The following is a 26,197-nucleotide window of genomic DNA, read 5'->3' as shown; positions in this document are numbered from 1 at the left end:
ATAGAGTAGACATTTTCTAATTGGTGTTGGCCGCCCTTCATGCGCCAGTCTATTGTTACCACGCCGGTCCGGGGAATAGTGGGGACTTTGACTTTCTCGGTCCAGCCAAGCGTAAGACAGACCCCCGTCGTGCGAGGATGAACTGCTGGTAAAATCCTCGCCAAATGCCCCAGCGCCCCAGGGACCCTACAGTAGTTATGGCCCATTCCCCGCTATTTTGGCGCTAAGACAAATCTGCAGTCAACCTACACAGCGGAAACCAACATGCTCCAAGGATAAAACACGGTCCATTTTCCCGATTTACCTTCAGACCTGGGGGGCGTTACAATTTACCGGCACAATATACTGGCCAGTGTTGAGGCTGTAGCTTGTATTAATATTACACACTTTTATTATTATTATTGCGTTTTGTCGACGTACTATGTACAAGTCCGACTAAAGTCGAGACAAAAACTCCATTCAGTCTGCTGTTAACTAGTTCTGGCTTCCATAACTTTAATGTTGATATTTATTTTTTTGATGTTTACAACACGTCCAAAAAGGTATATATAACGTGTTCGCTGAAGTTCTTTAGCTACTGTTAACCGCCTTTTTGGTAGTACGCGTTTTAAATGCAGTGTTAAGCAGTTCTCGGAACACAGGACAAGTGACGTGATGGTACAGTGAACTCGACAGTTCCGGGTCATCGACAGTTCCGGGCCATATCGAGAACAAAATGTTTATAATTCAAGGACACTACAGGCATGACAGGATTTTTATCATTTGAATATACAGTATAGTACATGTACTCAGAACGATACACAGAAACTCAGAACGTGTCATATTAAGGTACGCAAACACCATTTTTAAAATTTTATTTGTTAGTCACGATTTGGGTTATCACTAATGGAAGGGATCGGGCCTAGGCTATTGTTTACAAATACCAGTAGAATGTAGTGTGGAATTTCAAATCTTTAGCGCTCCCGGAAGTTTACATTATTGATGCTAAACACGCACCACTATAGTGTTAAGCGGTTACACGCTACCATTATGTATTGGATAGAAATTATACTTAATTATACTTAATGTTAACGAGAAGTTGAAACAAGATCATTTAAACTATAAATGCACCTTATTACACTCTGAACACAATTAAATGCAATAGGTTAAAAGATGTAAAGCAATCATATCGATAAACACAAGTCTTTTAAAAGTGTATCTTATATTTATTTTGGAACATATTTATGCATACTGTTTGGAAGTACAAACACATGGCGAATAATATCTATAAAAATAATACACTTGATTACAAAACACACTAGTTTTTAATCAGAAGTATAAAAATAAGAATAAAAAAGTATAGTTGTATCACTTAAATGATATAATATTTGTATACATTTGTTATTATAATTATGATAAAAATACATTTACATGCATACCTTCACAGAACAAAACACATTTGATGAGAGTTAGATCTAATTAAAATGCCATTTTGTCCGTTTCCCAAATGGGTAATAAGAAATACTTCATTTCACTGTTAAATACTTCCCGACGGCGACGCCTTGATTTCGTACCGAAAAATTACAGAAAAAAAAGATTAAGGACATCGGAAAGGCTTCAGCCAACTCTCTGAATACGTTCGTTTTAAAAGTCATTTAAATGATTTATTAATTGTGGCGTAGTGTGCAAATTGTAACCCCAATTAAGTATTTATTTTTGTCTTTAAGCATCATGCTCAAAATAACTGTTTTTAACAAGCATGCTGGCAATGCATTATGTTTTAATTTTTGCATCTCATCAAAGTTCTGAAATGGCATTGTTTCATTAAAAATCGGTACCTAATATTAGAGTGTGAGAATGTATATATGCCTTCATCTAAATAAAGAATTGCACTCTTTCAATTTTTTAATCAAATATATGAGTTGAGAAAATCAGATAATTGGCATGGGCCGCAAGAATTTCTCAATGATTTTATAAGCGAATGTGAACAAACATGTTCTATTCGGCACAATATTCTGTCGCTTGTGACGAATGCATTGGAGCGTGAACAGGTGCGTGAAGTTGCCTTGGCGCGGGCGCTTTAAACGCTTGCAACAAATCAAGCGGCAGAGGGAACACGATGGTCGAGTTCTGTTCAGCCGCGATTGAATTCAGCGTCTGGAGATATCGGAGCTGCAGGGCGGCTGGTGACTCGCTCATGATGTCGGCTGCCTCCTTCAGCGCATAGGAAGCCTTCTTTTCTCCTTCGGCGGCAATTACCTGAAACAATTCATATTAAATGGTATAAATGCACGCGCGCCATTTTAAAGGGGTTTAAATAGGACTCGTAACACAAATGGCTGGGGCATCCTCATACACATCATCGTGACATGCATTTATTTAGGATGAAAATTGTAAAGCTCTTAACGACATCTGTTTAATGATAGATATTAACCAAGTGCGTTGAAAACGGAGACAACATACATGCTATATTGCGATCAGGAAGAACAAAGTAAAAAGTAAAATATAAATTTAATTTGGCCGAAAAAATAGGCTGCTAGAAATAAAATTAACACAGATATAAAGCTTATGTCAAAAGCAGCCATAAATCCCCCATGCAAGGATACACCACACCACGCCTATACATACTATATTGCGATCAGGAAGAAAAAAGACAAATGTAAAACATAAATTTAATTTCACCGAAATAAAAGGCTGCTAGATTGGAAATAAAATTAACATAGATATAAAGCTTATGTCAAAAGCAGCCATAAATCCTCCCCCAAAACGGCCAAAAACTCTACTAAAATTCCAGAAATTTAGTAAGGAAGCAAAAGCGACAAGCTGAGCCGCGTCAATCATGCTAGAAAATGAAAATCTCATTCGGAACTCCTTTGCCATTTCTATCGAAAACAACCTCGGATGTATTTTTGGACGGTTTACATACTCAAAAAGCGACCGGTACGTTTAAGTCCGCTGCAAGTAGATCGCGTAGTAATTTTATTTAGCAGTTAAACTTTATGACTTAACTCTTGGGAATCTTAATTATGTTTGCAATAATATACTTCACTGGCAATCTATTAAAACTAAGATTAATAAATACAACTCTAAAACTCTACATTTTATTAATGATATAATTAAAAAAAAAACACGAACTACTTCAACAGATGTACCGGCATACATCCGAGGTTGTTTTCGAAAAAAAGGCCGAGGAGATCCAAATGTGAAAATCTAAGATAGCGTAGGCAACAGTCGGAATTCCAGTTCCAAACAATTGAATGAGTTTTACCGGCACATCCCATTTAAAATAGAAGGAAGCTCCTCCGCGTCGGAAGAAGTGCATGGTGTATTTGTGAGCTTGAGCAATGCGAAGAAAATTTTTATTTCTTCATAAAAGTGCTTTTTTGAGTCTGAGTCTAGAACCTAACACTGTTTATAATCACGGCCCCAAAGTTATTGTCAAAAAACATATGAACCAAAAATAAAACTGATTTGAAGCTACATATCTGCATCAATTGAATGATGTCAGTTAGGACACTCCCACCCACTTACCTTGGCCTTGGCCTCTCTTGTCGCCTCCGCCTCAGCTGCCATCGCCCTCTGAAGCGTGTCCGGTAGGTGCACATCGGTACTGGAGTTAGATTCAGTAACATGATTGTTCGAGGAAAATATTATAACAATGCAAATGTTTAAAAAAAATATATTATGCAGTCCTAAAAGCTCGGAAAAACAGAAGGTCACCAAAATTTCTACAGGGAATTGATGATTTTCTCAACTTGTTTTTGTATCTTAAAATAACGAGACATACGCTGGTATGTATACAGCCATACTGTATTTGAGGTCGGGTTCACGTTTTTAGTGAGTTACTGCAGTTACTTTCGCAGATGGCGTTGGAAATGCCATTTTAACTGGTAAATAGTATTTCTCGTATGTAAATAAGTTACAGAAGAGATGGTGCTCTACTGTCTGTAGGCTTCTTGCTAGTCTCGTCTTTTGTTTTACTTTAAGTTCGTAAGTCCCAACTTTTCACTTTCCTCATTTGTTAACATCAAATACGTCGAATGTTTTTCTTCAATAACTTGTTTGTTCATATTCCTACAAAAAGTAAGTATTTAATTAAAAAAAAAATCATTTAAGCCGCCTTAGACCCATTTAAAACATATCTGCCCTCCCCAACCCACACCTGTTATAGCACTAAGATATTGTCTTAATTTGAAATGATGCCATACATTTCCACACGCTCGACGTCCACTCCCCATGGATCGGTGGCTTCGTCCAGAAGGACCTGAAATATATGTTGTAATTACATTTCAAACTATTGTCACGCATTCATGATGGAACTTGCACATCTACCAAGGCAGGTACATCATGTATGCTTCGCACGCGTCGTGTACTGCCGGTGCCAGACTCATCTGTGTTAGAGTCGATTGTTGCTAATTCTAAGGTTTGCGGTTTCAAATATATCTTTGTTTTTTTATATACATGTATAAGATTGTTTTAGATAAAGAAGGGGTGATACTCACTCACACATTATAAGTGCTGATGATGATCAAATGAATAATTGTATAAAATCACTTAACCTTCATTTTCCTGTTAATATCAGCCCTATTCGTCAGCAGTTCAGTCATTTTGTATGTTCCCAGGATGTTTCTAAGAGTTGTCGCACCTAGCATTTTGCTAGAACCAATGAAATCCTCCACACGGGTCACGGAAAGAACTGGGTCAATGACCCGGAAGTACATTACTGCGTCAACTGTCACGGTCACGTGGTCTTCTGTAAGTATCTTAAAAAATAATCAAATGCTTAATATATAGCGACTAGTCTGATGCTTTCTCCCCTTCACTAAATTTGAAAAATTGAAAAATAATAATTCTTGAATGTGGCCTGTCAAATACACTATAAGCATTCTTCTGTGGTATATACTTTCTATGAACAAACCGTTATCATAGGAACAAAACAACATAGTAAATCAGGATTAAACTTATTCATTGAGCTAAACACCCGATTACCTTTCTTATAAGCTATGTTAATTGGGGGGGGGGGGGGGTCTGCGTTTTCCCTTATTGGCCCTGGCTACAGACATGATGCAGGTTATTACAAAGTATTCATTTCAGTTCATCTTAATTTTTCTCACTTTGCTGTCAGGCCACATTCCGTTTTTAAAACCATGCAAAAATCCGACGACTGAAATATTAAACTGGTGCGGCCTAAGGTCTCAACTCTTGAAGCATACCTCTTGAGGGTTGATGTCGAAGGATCGGGTTCTAATATCCACTTTCACAACATCATCAATGCACGGATACACCAAAAACAAACCTAAACAGACGTTACGGAAACCTCTTAATAACAAGTACATATACTTATATAATACATGAAATATCATTCCAGTTTCATCCTCACCGAGTGTATATTTTAGTACCAGATATCAAAAATATATAATAACACCGTAAAAAGATAGTGCCGACGGGCCGGATAGACCGCCGACTGTTGGTTGGCAATACTTCTATGATTTAAACCATGCGATACTAATAAAATAATCGCTGCTTCTCGCACTTCAACTAGATAATAGTTGTGTGTGATCTCAGCACAATAAACCGAATGAAACGATGACGCAACTTCCTCTTCCTTTCTAAAATTCTCTCAAAAGGTAACACATACTAACTCCTCCGAAAATTGATGCTTTTTGAATATACTTAACACGTCCTTTGATATCATTTTCCTCAAAATAAATGTATAATCATGATACTGGCATAGTGTATTTAGCCATTATTTTTTATGTTTCTTTATAAAAATATTTGCCGTTTTTAATATGATAAATCTAAATAATAAACAATGGACATACAAGGGTATACAGACAAACAATTATTAAACTAATATAATTCGTACCTGGTCCTTTCGCACCGCCATGTAAGATTCGCCCCAGACGAAAAATAACTGCTCGCTCGTACTCTTGGACCATCTGTTCAATAAACGGCAGAATGTTTATATATTTTTAACATTTTACCCATTAATATAAAATCCAATTTTATCTTTATTCTTTTTTAAAAGCAGAAGACATAGAACTTTCAGAAAAAAGAGCAATTACATGCTGGCTCAAGCCACATACCTTTAACTAGCGTCCTTAAACTCTTATTGTGCGGTTTTTTTTGTAGTAAACTTTTCATTTTTACAAACTAGTTAACATTTATGCCGAAATTTCATACTATATCTATCATAAAAACACTATTATGCGCCTTTTTGTTGTGAACATTCAAAACTTTATTCTTCTACTGAATAGGTCCAAATGAGGTGCCCCTTGTGACGTCTCATTAATGACGGCATCAGACTAGGCTATCGGCTAAATCAGTATAAACTGTGTCAAATGGAGATGAAATAACATTTAATTATAAATTGTGTTATTATGCATATCACGCACAAACCTTTAAGGAACACAGAAGTGAAAACGGAAAGAAGAGAATGATGAAAATAGTGGAGAAGAATTTGAGAAGTCCTGCGCATGCGTTAGATTCGTCTTTATCCGGAGCACTGTCGGCCATAATGGCTGGAAATGAAAAACCATGGTATCAATGGCAAAGTCAAATTATTTCATTATTGTTATATACGTAATACTTATTAAGTTTCAAGGCCATTTTATCGTGTGTTTTGTCACAGGAGGAGTTGCTTTTGTTCCCAGTGGCGTGAATGGAATCCACACCTGCTATTATTTAAGTGACATGTGACCTGTGTGATTAAGTGAGATGTGACCTAAAAGTATGCATTTTTCTTCAGATGTAAGTAAGATATGTCACTCTTAATAACGATTCAACTCAAAATAACTAGCAGTTTGAAGAATGTCAGAAAATATAATAAAGAAACATGTGGAGGAACATTGATTTTCCTTCAAGCAATCATGATTGAAATAATATTTGTAAACGGCTTGTCAATGATACGTTAAATATTACATGGATAGATTGGAGGTCTTACGCGCTTGTGGAATTCAGCATTTTTCTGTGTTATGGAGGAAAATAGATCCGATAAGCAGCAGTTCAGTCTGGGTATCAGATATAGATTATATGGCTTTAAGCGTTGCTATACTTTCATGTTCAAGCTCTTGGAGGAGTTATATTAGAAATGCATATTTTTCTGAAACAGGATACAAAATATCACGGAAGCTATATTTTTTTGATTTCAATTGGTTTATAAAAGGAAAATAAATATTGAAATTAATTTTACAGGTAGAAACGTGATCCTTATACAAAGCTGAGCTATTAGGAAGATTATTATACGTAGATTATTTCAAACTAAGACAAAGGTTACTTTTTAGCTAAAACTTCCTTCAATAAATAAATATGAGTGTTGATATAGTTTTCCATCCTGAGTCTTGCGTTTGTCTTCCGTCGCCGGGTACCCACGTGTGATCCATTCCGGAAGACTCCATTAATCACACCAACGAACTGGAGTGTGAAGGAATGGATCCACATTGGTTTACGAAATTGACGTTGTTTTAAAGAGATCACAAGTAGGCGACCACGACAGTGAACGACGCCGAAGTTACGTTCGACGCAGTGACTAGCTTATCGGTTCCAATAATAAGTCTTGATTTAAATGAAAAGGATATAATTCATTGCTTCTAACAAGTATTTTGAGTTCTGTTTTTTGTTTATTGTCGTACGTTACTAAGACTATTCATTTATCGATCTATCGATTAAATAATTAGGCGACGTCACACTGAATTTTCTTTTTACCTGGGTTTCAACGTTACACTTTATAACTGGTTATTAGTCACGTATTACCATTACAAGTTAAAACGAACTTATTCCAGCAGTCGCTGTATCTCCCCAGAAAGAATTCGTTTGATTTGTAAGACATAAACTATAACATCAAACATAGGACGGTTGACCAGCCATTCGGACAAAAACGGATACAATTAGAGAACATAATTATTTATTGATTTATGTATACAAGCTGCAAAATTGAGAGGTTTTTAACATCCAGACCTCGTTCGAGTTCTAAGACGCGGTGTTTAATGGCTTTTTATTTTAGGAGGACTCGGGCCTCAAGAGGTTGGAACACGGTCCGCATAAACTCACAATTTTTGTCATTATTCGTAACGAATACTCTTAAAATCGGGAAATAGAACACCGTGTACCAAAGTAGTTGTTTTGTTGCATGTGTTTTTATGGGAGGGGAGGGGGGGGGGGGGGGTACAACTTAAGTCAAAAGTATTTACAAGTATCGGATGGCGGGTCCGAAGTTCGTGTGGTAGCTACTGGTATCTCGGCGGCAGTCAATCGTTTTCCATCCCCGTGAATCTCTTCCATAGCAATATCCGTGTCTGTAACTTTCTCAGACATTTCTGTAATGAAGAAAGAAAAGAAGTGTACATCTCCGGCCTCAGTGACTTGGGGCCAGGGTTGAGCATAAAGTCTAGTATGATGCTCACTAAACTTCTATATCAACGTCAAGAAGCAAGGCATTGGACGCTTTGAAAAGTAGTGCATTTAAATCTACATTGCGTTACCTTCTTAATGTTTGACTGTATTTTCCGTAGTGGTGTATCTGTGCGAGGCATACAATTCAAAGTATAAACAAAAGCATATTGACAATTCGCCCTATTTTGTCACGTACGCAATGCGCCCTTGAGTTTGATCGTGTAGACCGCAAACAGGAAATAAAACAGACTTATTTTCTCCATGTATAAATGCGTCCAGCCATTTTATGAGATTTTTTTTTCACATTTCAAACGCAATACAGCGATTTCATTGGCGAACTTTGCAAAAAAGGGCAAACTGTTAATTTACGTAATTTTACAGAGCCATTTATAATACATGAATCTTACATCTTACCTGTTCTTAAGAAGTTATCCACGTATAACGTCTTCCTTGCAATAAAACCTGATCTACGTGTATGCTATTTTATTTATTTTCCGCATACCATAAAAAGTTTAAGAAATATGAAATACGCAAATTACTTCTAGCCTTTAAATTATGTAAAGACTACTCTGAAATAATCCTGACAACAATGCAGCCGAACAGAGAATCCCGGAATCTAATGTCTCATATGGGCAATTTTAAAAAGCAATATTTTTAATAAATGCCTCTTTTTATTTTCATTTATATATTAAATAAAGCTATTGTAACAGTGCGAGACGAACAAACGCCAACAGATCCCTTCAGAGAAAAGCATGCTCAACCATGAAGGGGTCCGCTGGTCTTTTTATACACTAAATTCTGTATTCACATAGAGCCCGGGCCTTGCTAATTTGCATATTACCAAACAAGTAAACATACGTAGTATGAACGTACATCCGTCTATAACGTAATGTTATAATATGAACGCACATCTGCCGCCTACAGCGGACCGTTACTCTATCTAGCACAGAGAAGTAATGCTAACTTAAGCTGATCTTCCTTTATTCTGATATCATTTTTAGCTTAGCCCTCGACTTTGATGCTATTTTGGGCCATATTTATTTTTATCATTTTTCAAATTGATGTTACGCACATGCGTGAATGCGTAACGCTGGCTACGCCCCTGATCGTAATTTAAGTGTACCGATTTCTGGCGTTGTAAACCGTTCATATACATCTGAGGTTGTTTTCTTAAAAAAAATGGCTGAGGAGTTCCGGCTGCGCCAAGCCAAGATGTGCTCAAATTATAGGTTAGAGTTTATTCAGTAATTTCTTCGTGAATAAGTAACTTAAGGAAGCGGAGCTCACGGAGAAATTACCAAATAAATTTTAACCGACATGTTAGTGTTAGCCCCTCACAAATTGCATCAGCTTTAAAATGAATCCGTGCGCCTGTCAAAAAGACATGTCAATAACTGCAAGATAGTGTGAAGCCATTTAAATCAGCGTTGACAAAGAAATCGCGCTATGGAAATCCCGAATGGGTATTACCCGATGGCGAGGGTTAATACGCTCACCCACATCCCCCCGAATCGCGCTAAATTGCGTATACAAACAGCAGGCGTGTCTTTATGCGCATGCGTAGTTATTGCAATTTACTTATTCATGAAGAGTTGTCTTCAGCAATAAGTAACAATTCTTCACAAATAAGAATCTGAACATTTTAAAAATCTAGCGCCCCTGATTGGCTGACAATGTAGGGTAAAGTCTAAACTCGTTTACAAGTGTTATCATCGTAAAGAATATTGTCTGCGGAGATCAACATTGGGTTATGACCCTTTATCTGATTGGTGTGAATGAAAGGGTTGTGTTCATGCTTAAATTAAAATACTGATTATGAATGGGGTATAAGACTACTCGCGGACAGTCGTTTGTTTGTTTAAGCAATGAAATTAAACAATTATTAATCAAAGTTCTGAAAATACTGCTGGACGGTGGTGTATAAAAGATTGGCCGAACTCCGTGGTGATTTCCGTCAAAACATTCGGATCACATCGGCCATTTTTCATCGAAAACAACCTACGATGAATGCCGGGTACAGTAGAAGTAGCTCTTAAAATAAAAAATAAATAATAATAATAATTCATTGTAGTGGTAACATGTATATTGTATTGAGTTCAAATTGACTTCCAGCTAGCGCATATGGATAATATAAAATAGTGTGGCCACTGCATTTGGTATGCCAACGAAACTTAAGTGTTGAGGGGTTTTACTTTGTTAGCAGACATCTGTCAATAATTGCAAACTTAATCTAAGTACTGTAGGTACTGCACGGGACACATGGCAAGATGTTGCCTTGAGATGCATATTGAGATATGTCCATGGTATTAAATTTGAATAAATTGGACCAGCACAGCAGGGACTGTTGCGACCCACCAAATGTGCGCCCCCCCCCACACACACACAACGAAGAGTTATTCTATTCAGTTTTAAAATTTACTACAATTTTTGGATTGTAAAATGCACCTTTTTAATGACGAAATAGTGTGTGGCAAAATGTGTTAAAAATAGAATACTAAAAGCTAGCACCCTCCTGGAAATGTTGATATTTGCTCAAATATCGTCTTTGAATACCACAACTTTCGTACCGTTTACTAACGGGTTTCATCGATTTCATTGTTGTGTGGTCGGGTGATGGGATTTACCACGTGATTTTATCGTTATATTGTTAAAATATCTATAACTTTAGTAGAAGTCCTTGTGGTCTAGTGGTAAAGGCGTCCGTTATATATATTTATATTTTTCTTGACTTTACCGACTTGGGTTCGATCCCCACTAAAACCAAAATACTATACTATATTTGTTTTTTATGCAATTTCAATTCCATAGAGTAAAACAATGATTAAATAAGTGTTTTCAGATGCATAACCGGGTAATCTTATTTTTGTCCAATAACATCAGCGAGTCCCTTTAACGATTATTTTGTCGTAAGCTCGTTGATAAAATGGCGCCAATGTGTACATACGTGTATTTGATTTGCTATTCAGATACTTTTCGTAGCATGGAAAGCCGTTAGGGCCATCGCCTGTGAGTTTGTTGATCTAATACGCGATAATTGATCGTATGATGCTTACGCGACAGTACAAAAGTACGAAAACGCGATAATACGAAAGTACGATGATGATATGCGATATTCTATCGTGTTTTCACCATCAAAATGTCGGGCTTTTGCCATCGTTGTATCGTGCTGGTGCATTTTCGTTTTCGTAGTATCTATACTGTTGCGATTTCATCATCGTACTGTCGATTTTTCATTATCGTGCTGTCGCGTATTTTTTTACAGGTTAATATGACGTGACGTCATTTAACTTCAAACTGTGTCATTCGCTTTAACGCTGCGCTATCGTTAGTTTTCGCCAAACGACTGGCCAGTTAACGAGACGTTCCTTAAACGTTTTTTGATTATTATTCAGTTGGTCGTTATTATGACATAACATTTACAAAAATGGCAGATCGAAAAAATCTCTCTATTACGCACCCCTGCATCCGACATTTTGTCATATAGAGGGCAAATTATTCTATGCACATGCGCATCAGAAGGCGATAGTACGATGATGAAATCACAACAGTACCATGATGATAACACGACAGTACAATGGTGAAAAGACGACAGTACGATGGCGAAAACGCGAAAGCAGGGTGGTGATAACACGACAGTACGATGATGATAACGCGACAGTACGATGGCGAAATTGCGACAGTACGATGATGAAAAAACAGTACGATAAAGAAAACACGACAATGCGATACTCTGATAACGAAAACGCGAAATAACGATATTACGATGATGCAAAGGCGACAGTCCGATGGTGAGCTTTCGTTATCGTACTGTCGTATTTTCAAAATCGTACTGTCGCGGTTTCGTGATCGTAGTTTCGTGAGTTCGTGTTTTCATCATCGTACTTTTGAGTATCGCGTTTCAAATCAACATAATCACTGGCGATGGCCCTAACAGCATTCCACTTTACAATACGGAACACATAAAATCAATGTATTGCAAAGAATACAATATAATGTACAGTATATCATGTACATTGTATATACATTTTAATCAGTAAGTGAGACATCAATACAACAAAAACAACAAGCAAATGAAATCATTTGTTCCTTTTATTTCATTCTTTCATCATTTTATAATAACATACATGTATGTAATACACATGTACTCTTGATTATATTTCATATTTCTACTATCACACTAACTCTTCATTATATGCCATATTTCTACCTTCACATCAACTCTTGACTATATGTTATAAGTCAACCATCGCACTAACTCTCAATTATATGTTATAAGTCGACCATCACACTTACTCTTGATTATATGTCATATTTAAAACATCACACTTACTCTTGATTATATGTCATATTTAAACCATCACACTTACTCTTGATAAAATGTCATTTTTATACCATTACACTAACTCTTGATTATATGTCATATTTCCACAATCACACTAACTCTTGATTATATGTCATCTTTAGACCATCACGCTTACTCTTAATTATATGTCATCTTTAGACCATCACGCTTACTCTTGATTTTATGTCATATTTCCACAATCACACTAACTCATGATTATTTGTCGTATTTCTACAATCGCATTTACTCTTGATTATTTGTCATATTTCTACAATCGCACTAACTCATGATTATTTGTCATATTTCTACAATCACATTAACTCATGATTATTTGTCTTATTTCTACAATCACATTAACTCTTGATTATATGTCATATTTCTACAATCGCACTAACTCTTGATTATATGTCATATTTCTACAATCGCACTTACTCTTGATTATATGTCATATTTCTACAATCACACTAACTCTTGATTATATGTCATATTTCTACAATCGCACTTACCCTTGATTATATGTCATATTTCTACAATCACACTAACTCATGATTATTTGTCGTATTTCCACAATCGCATTTACTCTTGATTATTTGTCATATTTCTACAATCGCACTAACTCTTGATTATATGTCATATTTCTACAATCGCACTTACTCTTGATTATATGTCATATTTCTACAATCGCACTAACTCTTGATTATATGTCATATTTCTACCATCGCACTTACCCTTGATTATATGTCATATTTCTACAATCACACTAACTCTTGATTATATGTCATATTTCTACAATCGCACTTACTCTTGATTATATGTCATATTTCTACAATCGCACTTACTCTTGATTATATGTCATATTTCTACAATCACACTAACTCTTGATTAAGGTAATTATCTCAGTGTCCAAATGAAGTATGTCATTATGGTCAAATTAAGTATGTCATCAGTGTCAAAAGAAGTTAGTCATAAGGGTTAAATGAAGTAAGTGATAAGGGTCAAATGAGGTTTGTCATAAGGGTCAAATGAAGTAAGTCATAAGGGTCAAATATAGTATGTCATCAGGGTCAAATGAAGTAAATCATAAGGGTCAAATGCAGTAATTCATAAGGGTCAAATAATGTAATCATAAGGGCAAAATGAAGTATGTCATCAGGGTAAAATGAAGTATAACATCAAGGTCAAATGAAGTATGTCATAAGGGTCAAATAAAGAATGCCATAAGGGTCAAATGAAGTATGTCATAAGGGTCAAAAGTAGTATGCCATCAGTGTCATATGAAGTGAGTCATAACGATAATACTTGACGATATGTGCTAACAGTATCCTACATAATTTCACATTTCGAAATAAACCCAATACAAAAAAATACAATCAACAAAATACAATAATAAAAGTATAATTATTTAACATGGGAGAAGTAAATAAAACTATATATATATATATATATATATATATATATATATATATATATATATATATATATATATATATATATAAACTAATGTTCATGTACCGTCAACTTACTTAATATTAAAAGCATAATTATTTAACATGAAACTCCATTAGCTTATGTTCATGCACCATCTACTTATTTCAATAAAAAAAACATTATAATTATTGCTTTAAAAAAAAACATAATTGCAGACGCCATAAACTTATGTTCATGTACCGTCTTCTTAGTTAAAAAATGAGCATTATAATTATTACTATTGGTAGGTGAATAAGTTGCAGACACCATTCACATATGTTCATGTACCATCTACTTAGTTTAATAGTTAACAACATAATTATCAACATAAACTTCTGTTCATGTACCGTCTAATAAACTCAAAATAAATGAACATTAAAATTATGACTATTGGTAAATAAATAAAGTGCAGACACCATAAACTTATGTTCATGTACCGTCTACGTGGTTCAATAGTAAACACTACAATTATTAACACGGGAAAAGTAAATAAATTGCAGACACCATTAATCTATGTTTATATACCGACTACTAAGCTCAAAATAACGGAATATTATAATTATAACTATTGGAAAGTAAATAAAGTGCAGACACCATTAACTTATGTTCATGTACCGTCTACTTGGTTCAATAGTAAACATAGTCATTATTAACACGGGAAAAGTAAATAAATTGCAGACACCATCCACTTTTGTTCATGTACTGTCTACTAAGTTTAATAGTAAACAACATAATTATATCAACGCAGGCAAAGTAAATAGATTGCAGACACCAATAATATTGTCATTTACCGTCTACTTAGTTCAACAGCTAATGTCCAGTATAATTATCAACACGCGAAAAGTAAATAAATTGCAGACACCATTAACTTATGTTCATGTACCGTCTACTTAGGTTAACGATAACAATATCATTATTAACACGGGAAAGTAAATAAATTGCAGACACCATTAACTTATGTTCATGTACCGTCCACTTACGTTAATATTAATAATAAACAATATCATTATTAACACGGAAAAGTATACAAATTGCAGACACCATTAACTTATGTTCATGTTCCGTCCTCTTACGTTAATATTAATAATAAACAATATCATTATTTACACGAAAAAGTGAATAAATTGCAGACACCATTAACTTATGTTCATGTACCGTCTACTTAGGTTAAAAATAAACAATATCATTATTAACACGGGAAAGTAAAATAATTGCAGACAACATTAACTTATGTTCATGTACCGTCTACTTAGGTTAAAAAAAACAGTATCATTATTAACACGGGAAAGTAAATAAATTGCAGACACCATTAACTTATGTTCATGTTCCGTCCACTTACGTTAATAATAATAATAAACAATATCATTATTAACACGGGAAAGTAAATAAATTGCAGACACCATTGACTTATGTTCATGTACCGTCTACTTAGGTTAATATTAATAATAAACAATATCATCATTAACACGGAAAAGTAAATAAATTGCAGACACCATTAATTTATGTTCATGTACCGTCTACTTAGGTTAAAAAAAAACAATATCATTATTAACACGGGAAAGTAAATTAATTGCAGACACCATTAACTTATGTTCATGTACCGTCTACTGAGGTTAATAATAAACAATATCATTATTAACACGGGAAAGTAAATTAATTGCAGACACCGTTAACTTATGTTCATGTACCATCTACTTAGGCTAATATTAATAATAAACAAAATCATTATTAACACGGGAAAGTAAATTAATTGCAGACACCATTAGTTGATGTCCATGTACCGTCTACTTAGGTTAAAAAAACAAGATCATTATTAACACGAGAAAGTAAATTAATTGCAGACACCATTAACTTATGTTCATGTACCGTCTACTTAGGTTAAAAAAAAAACAAGATCATAATTAACACGGTAAAGTAAATAAAGTGCAGACACCATTAACTTATGTTCATGTACCGTCTACTTAGGTTAAAAATGAACAATATCATTATTAACACGGGAAAGTAAAATAATTGCAGACACCATTAACTTATGTTCATGTACCGTCTACTTAGGTTAAAAAAACAATATCATTATTAACACGGGAAAGTAAATAAATTGCAGACACCATTAACTTATGTTCATGTTCCGTCCTCTTACGTTAATATTAATAATAAACAATATCATTATTAACACGGGAAAGTAAATTAATTGCAGACACCATTAACTTATGTTCATATACCGTCTACTTAGGTTAATATTAATAATAAACAATATCATTATTAACACGGAAAAGTAAATAAATTGCAGACACCATTAATTTATGTTCATGTACCGTCTACTTAGGTTAATTTTTTTTTGATCATTATTAATACGGGAAAGTAAATTAATTGCAGACACCATTAACTTATGTTCATGTACCGTCTACTTAGGTTAATATTAATAATAAACAATATCATCATTAACACGGAAAACTAAATAAATTGCAGACACCATTAATTTATGTTCATGTACCGTCTACTTAGGTTAAAAAAACAATATCATTATTAACACGGGAAAGTAAATTAATTGCAGACACCATTAACTTATGTTCATGTACCGTCTACTTAGGTTAATAATAAACAATATCATTATTAACACGTGAAAGTAAATTAATTGCAGACACCGTTAACTTATGTTCATGTACCATCTACTAAGGTTAATATTAATAATAAACAAAATCATTATTAACACGGGAAATTAAATTAATTGCAGACACCATTAGTTGATGTCCATGTACCGTCTACTTAGGTTAAAAAAACAAATTCATTATTAACACGAGAAAGTAAATTAATTGCAGACTCCATTAACTTATGTTCATGTACCGTCTACTTAGGTTAATAATAAACAATATCATAATTAACACGGACAAGTATATAAATTGCAGACACCATTAACTTATGTTCAAGTACCGTCTACTTAGATTTTTAATAAACAATATCATAATTAACACGGTAAAGTAAATAAAGTGCAGACACCATTAACTTATGTTCATGTACCGTCTACTTAGGTTAATAATAAACAATATCATTATTAACACGGGAAAGTAAATTAATTGCAGACACCATTAACTTATGTTCATGTACCGTCTACTTAGGTTAATAATAAACAATATCATTATTAACACGGGATGCTAAATTAATTGCAGACACCATTAACTTATGTTCATGTACCGTCTACTTAGGTTAATAATAAACAATATTATTATTAACACGGAAAAGTATATAAATTGCAGACACCATTAACTTATGTTCATGTTCCATCTACAAAGTTCAATAAATGAGCATTATATTTATTACTATTGAAAGTTGAAGACAGCATTAACCGTCTAAATAGTGTAATAGTAAACAACATCATTTTTAACACGCAAAAGGTAAATAAATTGCAGACACCATTCACTTATGTTTATGTACCTTCTATTAAGCTCAAAATAAATGAACAATATAATTATTACTATGGGTAAGTTAAAAATGCAGACACCATTAATCTACGTTAATGTACCATCTAAGTTCAGTAATTGAATATGATAATAATTAAAATGGGAAAAGGTAATAAACAGTAGACACTATTAGCATACGTCCAAGTATGTCATCAGTGTCAAATGTAGTAAGTCAGTAGTGTCAAATGTAGTAAGTCAGTAGTGTCAAATGTAGTATGTCATCAGTGTCAAATGTAGTATGTCATCAGTGTCAAATGTAGTAAGTCAGTAGTGTCAAATGTAGTAAGTCAGTAGTGTTAAATGTAGAATGTCATCAGTGTTAAATGTAGTATGTAATCCGTGTCAAATGAAGTATGTAATCCGTGTCAAATGAAGTATGTAATCCGTGTCAAATGTAGTATGTAATCCGTGTCAAATGAAGTATGTAAACCGTGTCAAATGAAATATGTCATCAGTAAAAAATGAAGTATGTAATATGTGTCAAATGAAGTATGTTATCAGTAACAAATAAAGTATGTCATCAGTTACAAATTTTGTTAACACTGTCAAATAAAGCAGGTCTTTAGTGTCAAAAAGGAGAATGTGATCAGAGTTAAATGAAGTGTATCATCAGTGTTGAATGTTGTTAGTCGAATGTAGTTAGTCATCAATGCGATCTTTTTCGTTTATTGTTACCGGTTTATAAAGCATGTGATCATAATAATCGAACACTTGTTCTCAAATCACACACACTTTTATTCAGTTCATTCAAGAAAAATGTTTAGAAACCCGCTAAAAACTCGTTTATAAACACATTTCCTGAACACGTATAAAGTTGTATGACAATAAGGTTAACTCTATTTCTTGTGAAAACGCTCCAAGCCATACCCCCAAAGAACCCTTTATTTGCAGTGACGATGAATTCTAGAATCGGAATAATTAACCAGACAGATTAAAACAAATGAAACTATGCTAATAGAAACGATGATCGATATAATAAATGTATGATGCAAAAACAGTTAACACATTAACCAGACGCAGACGAAGCAATATGATGCACATATTAACATTTATAAATATGTAACTATATTATACTATTTTAACAGCAGTAATGTATATTAAAGAGACTCTCTCACAGAGTTTATGTTGGCAACAATTTTCACATACTTGAAATTCATTTATTTTATTTCCTTTGTTGAACAAACTTTTGTTAATCCAAGCCGAACATAAGTCAGTTTACAACATTGGTACCAGTGCTTTTCGGAAAGAAAATATATCCAAATAATTGACAACGGCAAGAATACATTAGCAAGAGAGAGATCTTATATGATGCTAATGATGATGTTTAATCCATGTTACTTGCGTTTTCTTCACATTGCACGAGAACTAATTATTTTCGATGTTTGGACTTACAAAATGTGAACGAGTTACTTTAAAGTCATTTTTACGTACAAAACATGCATGTGTATGTAAACATATCAAGCTCTATTTACAGTAATAATTTACTCTGAAATCACTATAACTTGCAAGGCATATACAAACACATTAAACAGACTGAACTCAATATACAGCAATAACACTCTTTAGAATAATTATGACAATGTTAAGAAAGGCAACTCTACTTACAGTAAATCATTATGACAATGTTTAGAAATGCAACTCTATTCACAGTAATAATGTACTCTGAAATCACTATAGCGCACAAGGTATATAATAACACATCAAAATCTCTATACAGCAACAAAACACTTTAAAATCATTATGACAATGTTAAGAAAGGCAACTTTACTTACCGTAAATCATTATGCCAATGTTAAGAAAGGTAATTTTATATACAGTAGATCATTATGACAATGTTAAGAAAGGTAACTTTATATACAGTAGATCATTATGACAATGTTAAGAAATGCAACTTTATTTACAGTAATAATGTACTCTGAATTCACTATAGCGTGCAAGGCATATACAAACACATCAAACTGTCTATAAAAACACACACATAAGAATCAGTATGACAATGTTAAGAAATTAAACTGTATTAATAGTAATTATATACTCTGAAATCACTAAAGCGTACAAGGCATATAACAACACTATCAAACTCTCTATACAGCAACAACACACTTTAGAATCATTACGACAATGTTAAGAAATGAAACAAGTACTCCATTTACAGTAATAATCTCCATACAGCAACAGCACTCTTTAAAATCATTATGACAATGTTAAGAAATGCAACTCCATTCACAGAAATAATCTACTCTGAAGTCATTGTAACTTTCAAGGCATATAACAACACTTTCAAACTCTCTATTCAGCAACAGCACTCTTTAGAATAATTATGGCAATGTTAAAAAAAATTATAACTATATTCACAGTAAAAATCTACTCTGAAATCACTATAGCTTACAAGGCATATATAACAACACTATCAAACTTTCTACACAGCAACAGCACTCTTTAAATTCAATATGACAATGTTAAGAAATTAAAATATATTACAGTTGTACAGTACTCTGATATCACTTTAAAGCTGCACTCTTAGAGATTGAACGTTTTCACAGCTTTTTTAATTTTTTTGTTTTGGAACGAGCCAATTTTTGCGAAAATGCATGGAAACCAGTTATACAAGACAGCTGACAAAAATCAGATCGCAGATTTTTATATTTAAGTTCAAAAATTGATGTTTTATGTATTTTTCTTAAACCGTTACTCATAAAACAATAATGTTCGAACGGAATATGAAAATTTGCGATCTGATCTTTTGTCAGCAATATTTTATCACTGGTTTGCAGATATTTACGCGAACATTTGCTCTGTCCAAGACAAAAACAATAAAAAAAGTTGTAAAAACGGTATATCTGTGAGAGGCAAAAACAAACAGATCAAACTATATAGACAGAAACAACTTTAGAATCAGTCGACATACAACACTTATAGAGGGTATTTGTTTGTTTTAGTGTACGACGGTTATATTTTTCTTGAGTGAGCACCAAAAGCAGCATATTTACATTGTTGTGAACGAGGTGAATTATATAACAATCTTACATTGAAAACAACACACACTATCTCTTTATTTTATGCTTTCCAGACATTAGAGATAATAATGAATTGATCTTTACTTTAAAAATATCGCCAAATGTTAGCAAAACGATGTCATACCGGAAATGACGTCATTGTTTGTTTTTTTCATCATAGCACTGTGTGCGTTAACATTCAATTTCTAAGAGTTAATCGGACATGAGATAATCAGTGATATAAATCATCGTTATTTTTCAATAACCTAAGACAAACAACATGAAAGAAAAGCTTAAAATCCATTCAAAAATATTAAACAATTCATATTTAAGCTAACATATTACGTCATTGCTTTTTCTTGCCAGCAATTTGTGCATACGTTTCTTTATTTTACTGTGAAACAAGCTAACCTGAGAAAAACAGTGAACACATATTTCGATAAATTTTCTGATTCAAACAGGTGAACGTATCATGATATATACACAATTATTCTTTAATAAGGCAATGACAATAATGAAATGAATTGTTATCATTTTCAGCAACACGTTATTTTCTCATAAATCAGCAATTTACAGTCTTTTTTAAGAATTCGAAAGCAGGGTCTACCTCGGAAAATAAACGTGTACAAAGCTTTAAGAAACACATCGTTCGAGTGCCAGTCATTAAATCTAATCAAAGGCTTTTAGCCGTCAACGTTGAAGTTCCTTAGAATTTCATTTCACTTTGATTTTTTGCTTCCAAGGTTTTTGAAAAACCTTCGTACTTTCTGAAAACGCGTCAGCTTAGCCTTTTCTGAACCTGGAGCAAAAATAACTCCATTGAAACACACCATTGATAATGTCAATACGTATGGAGAACATGCTCATAAGAGGTAGCTCTCGAATATTTTATATTAATAATAAAATAATACAACTTATCAGTAATCAAACAATATTAAATAATAATGCACTTTTCAAATTATAATCCGAATATGCACCATTTCTGGGTTTCTGCTTCATTAGGGGTAAACACATTAATTGTTTGTTTCCGGTTTCAATCCAAAAGATAACTAAAGGTTAGATAGGTCGGGATTTGTATTAGTTAAGTTGTGTCCAGCATCATTTGTATACTAGACATCGTCGCAGTTTGGTTCATATAATTTGCGTCTTTCACATACAAGAAAGTACAAACATATTTTTTTCAAAGCAGAAAAGAAATCAATCATCATCATCATCATCATCATCATCATCATCATCATCATCATCATCATCATCATCATCATCATCATCATCACCACCATCATCATTAGCACCATGGTGTTATACAACAACAACAACTACAACAACAACAACATCATCATCATAGAGCACACATATTATGACCATTTATTGATTATTTTCTCATTTTTATTCTAAAACCAAAGCCAGCAAAGTTTTGTTCAGGGCACTTACTGGTGGAGCAAGGGAAGTTAGCTCCGGAAGCCTGAAGGGACACTTCCGGTTCCGTTGACGCTGAATAATTGAACAGATGCGGTTATATATTTGAAATTTATGAAAATAAAAGTATGCACAGAAAAAGTCCTTAAAATGTTAACAAAAAGGTCAATAAACTTTATATTACATGCTATACCTTGTTCCCAGTTTAATTACTTTCTTATTTTTATTCTCAAGTCCAAGCAAAGAATATGTTGTTAAAATCAATTCACTAACACTTACCGACGGAGCAAGGGGCGTGACCTCTGGACGCCTGGACGGACAATTCCGGTTCTACGGAGGCTAAAAAATGGAACAGATGCATGGAGCTATATTTCAAATATGTGGAAAAAAAACCCACCACCACCACCATCATCATCATCATCATCATCATCATCATCATCATCACATTAACCACCACCACCATAACCACCACCACTACGATGCAAATACAACAGCAATAACAACAACAAAGATAACAACAACGACAACATTATCAAGCAAAAATATTATCAGTACACCATTTATTAATTATTTTCTCATTTTTATTCTAAAATCCAAGCAAGCAAATCGTTTTTCAGGGCACTTACCGACAAAGCAAGGGGAGTTACCTCCGGAACCCTGAAGGGACACTTCCGGTTCCGTTGGCGCTGAATAATGGAACAGATGCATGCGGTTATATTTTAAATTTATGAAAATCAAACTATGCAATGAAAAAGTCCTTAATTAACAGGTCAAAGTATGCAATGAAAAAGTCCTTAATTAACAGGTCAATAAACTATTTATTATATGCTTTATCTTGTTGTAGGTTTAATTATTTTATTATTATTAACCAAGCAAGCAATGTGTTGATAAAATCAATTCACTGACACTTACCGACGGAGCAAGGGGCGCTACTCACGGACGCTTGGACAGACAATTCCGGTTCCGTGGACACTAAGAAATAAAACACGGTGCATGAAGTTATATTTCAAATATATGAAAATATAACAAACCACCACCACCACCACCACCACCACCACTACCATCATCATCATCATCATCATTGCCGCCACCACCACCACCACCACCACCACCGCCACCACTACCATCATCATCATCAGCAGCATAATCATCATTACCACCACCACAACGACCACCACTACCACCACCACGATGATGCTAAAACAACAACAACAACAAAAACAAACACAACAGCATGATTAAGCAACATTATTACCATTCATTGATTATTTTTTCATTTGAAGTCCATTCCTGCAATAAGTTGTTAAAATCATATCATGGACACTTACCGGCGGAGGTAGGGGAGTTAATCCCGAAAGCCTGCAGGGACTCATCTGGTTCCGCAGACGCTGAATTATCGAACAGATGCATGTATTAACATTTCAAATAAATGAAAATAAAACAAACTATCACCACCATCATCATCATCATCATCATCATCATCATCATCATAATCATCATCACCATCATCATCATCATCATCATCATCATCATCATCATCATCATCATCATCATCATCATCATCATCGTCAGCAACAGCAGCAGCAGCAGCAGCAGCAGCAGCAGTATTATCAGCAGCATCACGACCACCTACACGATGATGATAAAACAACAATTACAACAACAACAGAATCAAGCATCAAAAGTATTACCATTTATTTATTAATTTCTCATTTTTATTCCTAAGTCCAAGCCAGCCATAGGTTATTAAAATAAAATCATGGAAACTATCCGGCGGAGCAAGGGGAGTTTTTTTCCAGAAGCCTGGAGGGGCACTTCCGGTTGCGTGGACTCTTAATAATGGAACACATGCATCTGGTATTTTTTTCAAATAAAAATCAACAACAAACGAGTCCTTATTATTATTAGCAATTAAAGTCCTAAATGATGCATTTTGAGCGTATGTTTCAACCTTATTCCTCCAAAATTGAGATAAAAGGTTAATTTGGAAGATGTTAAGGGGGAGGGGCGGTGGTTTATTCCCATCACCAAATACGCTGGTGAATTTATTGCAATAAAATGTTCATACTTCCATCTTATAGATAAAAAAAGATTGTTTTGATGTTTCCGAATACAAAAACACACTTGTTTATTACTTTCAATGGCACTTATACAACCACAGCTTGTTATTTGAAGTCTATACTCAAATGTATGTCAAAACATGATATAAATTGTAAATTTTGATAAATGCAAGCACTTCTTAACAAAATCTGCGCCAACTTATATATTGAACAGACGAGCGTTGCTAATTCTAAAGACTTACATAGCAGTAAGTCATTTTGCGTATTCTTTACTTTGAATAACAGCCTTTTTTCTATATTTCTATTTCGGATGATTTTGTATGAAATATCGATATATATATTAAAATTATAACTGATATAAGAACATAAGTGCTCTTGATAAAATAATATGATAATATTTGATCATAACTTAATATATCTTGTTCATCATTGCATTAATTTTAATGCTGTTAAAAATACTTGTATAAGTAACTGTTATACGGGCCGGATGCCTTACATTTAATTATATGTTATGTTACATCAGAATCATCATCATCAACAACAACTACAACAACAACAACAAAGCATCGTCATCGTTATAGTCGTCATTGTCTCTTGGTAATTAGTAGCATTATCATCAACCTCGTTGTCGTCGTTGCATAATCATTATAAGTACTATCATCATTGTCGTTGTCATCGTCGCATCATCGTGTTTATTATCATAATCTTAGTTGTCGTCGCCAGATCATCATTATTATTATCTTCATCTTAGTCGTCGCCGTCACATCACCATTATTATTATATTCATTTTAGTAGTCGTCGTCGCATCGATATTATTATTATCATCATCATAGTCGTCGTGGTCGAATAATAAACATTATAAGTATCATCATCATTGTCGTCGTGGTAGAATAACCAACATTATTATTATTATTATTATTATTATTATTATTATTATTATTATTATTATTATTATTATTATTATTGTCGTCGTGGTCGAATTATCAACACTATTATTATCATCATCATTGGTGTCGTGGTTGAATTATTAACACTATTATTATCACAATCATTGTCGTTGTGGTCAAAACATCAACATTATAATTTTCACCATCATTGTAGTCTAGGTCGAATCTTAAACATTATAAATATCATCATCATTGTAGTCGTGTTCGAATTATCAACATTATTTTATTATCATCATTGTCGTCCTGGTCGAATTACCAACATTATTATTATTATTATTATTATTATTTGCGTCGTGGTCGAATTATCAACACTATTATTATCACCATCATTGTCGTTGTAGTCTAAACATCAACATTATAATTATCACCATCATTGTAGTCGTGGTCGAATCTTAAACATTATAAATATCATCATCATTGTAGTCGTGGTCGAATTATCAACATTATTTTATTATCAGTATTGTCATCGTCGTCGTATCATCAACATTATTAATATTATTATCATCATTGTCGTCGTTGTCGTATCATCAACATTTATAATATTATTATCATTGTCGTCGTCGTCGTATCATCAACATTAATAATATTATCATCATTGTCGTCGTCGTCGTATCATGAAAATTATTATCGTCATCATTGTCGTTGTGGTCGAATTATCAACATTATTATTATCATCATCATTGTCGTCGTCGTCGTATCATCAACATTATTATTATATCTTGGTCGTCGTCGTCGTATCATCAACATTATTATCATCATCATTGTCGTCGTGGTCGAATTATCAACATTATTATTATCATCTTGGTCGTCGTGGTCGTTTCATCAACAATATTATTATATCTTGGTCGTCGTCGCATAATGATTATCTTTATCATCGTCTCAGTAACTGTCGTCAGAATGTTATTATTCTACCTTCATCATTGTTGCCATGTTCCAAAGACTGTTCAAGCCAATATTTCATGAGGTCGGCATTCAGTAAAAAAAATAAAGACAAACATGAACACGTCGCCTATTTAAAATACCTGACCAGTATTTTTCACTATTTTTAAAGCTAACGACATACCCTCCCTAACGTTATAGATAGTTTGACGTTACCGTATTCATATATCACAATATCAAGTTGATTAATTAATCATTCATGCTA

The 26,197-nt window shown here is 33.8% G+C and overlaps 2 protein-coding genes across 6 annotated transcripts in view; both read right to left on the bottom strand.

The window, feature by feature from the left end:
* Positions 1-1,146: 1,146 nt before the first annotated feature.
* Positions 1,147-8,863, bottom strand: LOC128224173 (band 7 protein AGAP004871-like). Of its 3 annotated transcripts, none has more exons than XM_052933917.1 (9): positions 8,460-8,567; positions 8,169-8,294; positions 6,379-6,500; positions 5,846-5,918; positions 5,193-5,275; positions 4,539-4,742; positions 4,188-4,243; positions 3,511-3,589; positions 1,154-2,238 (listed from the first exon to the last, which is right to left on the bottom strand). In XM_052933917.1, exons 2-9 carry the CDS (start codon positions 8,290-8,292, stop codon positions 1,978-1,980), a joined length of 1,002 nt encoding a protein of 333 aa, XP_052789877.1. In that variant the 5' UTR covers positions 8,293-8,294; positions 8,460-8,567; the 3' UTR covers positions 1,154-1,977. The 3 variants fall into 3 exon arrangements, with proteins under 3 accessions (XP_052789878.1, XP_052789877.1, XP_052789876.1); XM_052933916.1 differs by lacking the exon at positions 8,460-8,567 and adding an exon at positions 8,785-8,863 and having other exon boundaries at positions 1,155-2,238; XM_052933918.1 differs by lacking the exons at positions 5,193-5,275; positions 8,460-8,567 and adding an exon at positions 8,785-8,863 and having other exon boundaries at positions 1,147-2,238; positions 4,539-4,732.
* A 10,565-nt stretch (positions 8,864-19,428) lies between these two features.
* The window catches only part of LOC128224849 (uncharacterized), a 112,078-nt gene continuing 105,309 nt past the window's right edge, over positions 19,429-26,197 (bottom strand). Inside the window, exons 7-12 of one of the 3 annotated variants that reach the window (XM_052934934.1) lie at positions 23,375-23,434; positions 22,959-23,018; positions 22,673-22,732; positions 22,326-22,385; positions 22,062-22,121; positions 19,429-21,429 (exon numbers count right to left, since the gene is read on the bottom strand). In XM_052934934.1, coding sequence (XP_052790894.1) covers positions 21,350-21,429; positions 22,062-22,121; positions 22,326-22,385; positions 22,673-22,732; positions 22,959-23,018; positions 23,375-23,434 — 380 coding nt within the window. In that variant the 3' untranslated portion in view covers positions 19,429-21,349. Of the gene's footprint in view, positions 21,430-22,061; positions 22,122-22,325; positions 22,386-22,672; positions 22,733-22,958; positions 23,019-23,374; positions 23,435-26,197 lie in introns of those variants that run through there. The other 2 variants (XR_008259555.1, XM_052934935.1) reach the window with 2 other exon arrangements.

The sequence above is a fragment of the Mya arenaria genome, chromosome 17, assembly GCF_026914265.1.
Source record: "Mya arenaria isolate MELC-2E11 chromosome 17, ASM2691426v1".
Lineage (NCBI taxonomy): Eukaryota > Metazoa > Mollusca > Bivalvia > Myida > Myidae > Mya > Mya arenaria.
Note: the sequence above shows the minus strand (reverse complement) of the source record. Positions and strands in the feature narration are given on the sequence as shown.